Genomic DNA, 3,804 nt, shown 5'->3' with positions numbered 1-3,804 from the left:
ACCTTGGGCACCTGCCATGCCTCTCCACCTGCATCCTAATCTACTCCTGCTAAATATCCTCTAGAGTGAGGCTCCATCACTGGATTTTTTCCTTTTAATCTTCTGTCTTTGTTTCTTTCTTATAATCATGTTCCATCATCTCAATTAAAAATATTTTTTATTATTGTACACCAAAAGTAATAAGTCCATTTTTTACTGTATGACAACCATTTCTCTGCTTAAATCTGATCTTCCTCTTGCTATTTCTTTCTTCTTTGACAACATCACCAGCCATTTCTGACCCTAAAACTTAAGAATCATATTTGGCTTTCTCACCAAATCCTTGCCATTCTCCTACAAGAGATTTTTCAATCCATTCCATTTCCTCTGTCCCCATTTGTCATAGTGTTAGTTTAGGCCATTAGTGTTATTCATTTTTAATAGCTTTCTCCTAACCATTCAGCTTCTGGTTGCTTCCTCCTTAAATCTGTATTGCACATTCCTGTGATTACACTTTCTTGCTTAAAGCCCATTGCTTTTAGAGTAAAGCCCAAACTCTGCCTTCACAATTTTGTCCATTGCTGACCATTCTGCCCTTATCTCTATAGGACTCCTTGCTATTCCCTGACCTAGCTGTGTTGTTCCAGGCTTTGTTATATATATATTTCCATGCTTTTGGACTGTCTTCCTCCTCCTAGCCCCCTGTTAAACCTTTGCTCAAGTTTATAGGTCCCAGATGAAATAACTTTCTTCATTATTTCTTTAATCCTAAAAGGGCAGTTCTGATCATGTCCCTTTTCTTCAGCAGTTACTCTGTGCACTCAGGGTAAAGTTATTAACATGACTAGGAAGATTCTTCAAGATCTGCTGCTGCTTCCATCTCTGGTCTCATCTGTCACTACTTTAGCCTTTGGTTTTCTTCTCCAGCCATAGTTAGCAATTTTCATTTCAGTGCTGGGTTTTTCTCTCTTCCTATCCTTTGCAGTAGTTATTACCTTTTACTGGAATCTTTTTATCTTTGTAAAAATATGACTTTGTCTTTCTGAGCTTTGATACTTCCTTTTCTAGAAACTCTGAACTCCAAGACCAATCGCCCCCGTTTTGCTTGTCTCCATAGTATCCTTTGTTTATTCATATTGTAGCACTTATCATACTGTATCATAATTGCAATCTTTATTTTTTGTCTCTGTCCCCTGACTGTAGGCTCTTTGGTGGCAGGGACTGTGTCTTGTAACTTTTTGTGGTCTTTGCACCAGGTTACTCCCTAGTGTGATGTGAGAGAAACAAATTTTCTGGGGAAACTGATGACTTCCATTTTGGACATTGTGTTTGTCACTGGTATGTCCAGTTGGATATGTCTAGTAGATAGTAGTGTATGTAAGCGTGGAGCTCAGGAAGTAGGTCAGATCTAGATGTGGGAATCATCATCATAATTGTGGTAGCTGAAAATGAACAATAAAACATGACAGTGGATGCCACCATCCAGGGAGTGTGTGAGAGAAGAACAGGGAGCTGAGGATGCTGGAAAATGTCAATAGAAAGGGAGACTACCGCATTAACCAGGCAAGCTTGGTATTAGGAAATCTAGTGGAGAGAAAACACTTTTCAGAAGAAGGAAGCGGTCAACAGTATCATGTTTCAGAGAGAGCCACTGGATATGGTGATATGGAAGCCACTGGTGGAATTGATGTGAATGGTTTTAGAGTAGTGAAGGAAGACATTTTGGCTGACTTCCTGTACCTCCTTGTTATTCATATCAAGCCGCTGTGTGGACATTAAAAGTATAATTCAAGAGGTACTCTTATCTATCCATTTCCCCAAGGTAAAATCCAGGAGGCAAAATTGAGTTATCCCTCTGCCTCACTGTCAATGGCCAGTTATCAAGTTCTGTTCTATTCTTTTCTTTTTCATTGCCCATAGTACTTTAGTTTATTGCTCTCCTCATTTGCTTACCTGCTCTACTAGAGTAGTCTCCTGTTTGGGTCTTCCTTTCAGTCAGTTTTCCATGGTCTAGCCAAAACATCCTTTTACATGGCAGATCTTACCACATTCTCCTCAGGCTAAAACCCTCTGATGCTTGTTCATTATTATTCTTGGGATAAAGCGTAGTGAGGTTTTAACATGTTTATAACCTAGTATTTGCTTACTTCCCCAGCCTCATCTCTGTAGACAAATTGTCCTTCCATTTCATACTCTAGTCATGTGGATTCTTTTAACTTTACTAAACCCATTATGTGCCTTTTTTCTCTTTATGCTCGTTGGTTTTCTACTCTGGAACACTCTTTGTCTGCTCTTTACCTTGCAGTCTCCTACTTACTCTTTAGGTGTTGGCTCACATCACTTGCTCCAGGATGTCTTTCCCGTTACCCTCTGCTAAACTCTGTAGGTGTCTCTATGTTGCCAGAGCACCGTGTACTGCCTCTCCTCATCCTGTTTTACCATGCTGCTCTGTAATTCCCTGCACTGTGAACTCTGTGAAGGCTGGGACTGATGGTTTTGCCTATTTGTATCCTCAGCACCCAACCCAGTAACTGGCTCCAAGTAGATGCCAAACAAATGTTAATGTTGAGTGTTTGGTAGAAAAAGTGTTTGCTTTGAGATCTTAGAAGAAGGCAAGGAAAACCAGATAGCCCATTGGAGGTTAATCTTAATGATGTGTCCTTCCTAAGATGTCATCCCTTCTTTAGGCCTTAAGAGTCCAGTTGTGCTTTTGCAGCTATCACGTTAATGGGTAATGTGCATACTGTTGTGCTATGTAGTTAAAGTAGAGACTTTCTTTAAGGGTATTTATTCTTAACAGTTTGACTTGAGTGAAACAGGTGTATAGGGGAGGGGGAAACGGAGGATAGATAGTATCAGTAAATGATATGTCACATTGGCAGTACTAAATTTACTTATACATAGAAGATGGAAGTGAAAGTGATATTGCTCATAACCACAGTAAGTTTTATATCTTTTATCCTACAGTTATTTGTTTCATTACATCTGCCAAGACAGGATTGTATATCTTTGTATCACTGATGATGTAAGTAACTTGAAGACATGTTGCTATTTAAGTATATATTCTGTTAATAGTTCTTAATTATCTATATTTATGGTAGGTAAACATGGTGTGAATATAAGTGTCCATAGCTGAAAATTTTTCTATACTTTGCATTTATCATATGGAGCAGCAAATGACAAGAAGAGTTGATATCTGGGTATATGCATATCAGCCCAGTTTCGATAGAGTTTTAGCTTAACTAACCTCTTTCCACTTCTACATTTATCATTGTGTAGTGAGAATTGGCCTTCATAATTGTGACCCTTTGGTATCAAATCGAAAATAGTAAAATAAATAATAGTGAATTTTTTAAATGTATATAGACTTTCAGAAAACAAAATCACAATATATCGTGATTGGCCTTGTAGACCTGTAGTTCACATTGATAGGTTATTTTTTGAGTATTTGTAGGTTCTGGACCAAAATGGTCAGTAACTTAATGCCATCAAAGTCATTTCTCTCCTCTTCTATCCTTAGTGTCAGCTTCTTCCTGGGTCTATTTCCCTCTGGTTGCATGGAGCCACATGCTTATTTATTTTGTATCCAGAGAAGAGCAACTGTGTCTTCTCAAATCTCTTATTGTAAGAATGAAGAAAGTTCTCCAAACCACACCCCCCCACCCTTTCCCCCTGCTTTCAAAGTGAACTTCTTTTCATGTCTTACTGGCTAGGAGTAGGTTACATACTTATTTCTAAATTGATCAATGACAAGAGGCATGGAATTGGCACGACTGTCATAGGTCAGAGTTTAATCTTTATTGTGCCACAGACTCCTTTGACAGT

General features: G+C 38.6%; 1 protein-coding gene across 1 annotated transcript in view; it reads left to right on the top strand.

Annotated features, from left to right (window-relative positions):
- The window catches only part of VAMP7 (vesicle associated membrane protein 7), a 33,837-nt gene that overhangs the window by 12,610 nt on the left and 17,423 nt on the right, over positions 1 to 3,804 (top strand). Inside the window, exon 3 of the mRNA XM_077771200.1 lies at positions 2,947 to 3,004. Within this exon, the coding sequence (XP_077627326.1) occupies positions 2,947 to 3,004 (58 nt within the window). The remainder of the gene's footprint in view (positions 1 to 2,946; positions 3,005 to 3,804) is intronic.

The sequence above is a fragment of the Crocuta crocuta genome, unplaced genomic scaffold (assembly GCF_008692635.1).
Source record: "Crocuta crocuta isolate KB4526 unplaced genomic scaffold, BGI_CrCroc_1.0 scaffold605, whole genome shotgun sequence".
NCBI classification, from domain to species: Eukaryota; Metazoa; Chordata; class Mammalia; order Carnivora; family Hyaenidae; genus Crocuta; species Crocuta crocuta.
Note: the sequence above shows the minus strand (reverse complement) of the source record. Positions and strands in the feature narration are given on the sequence as shown.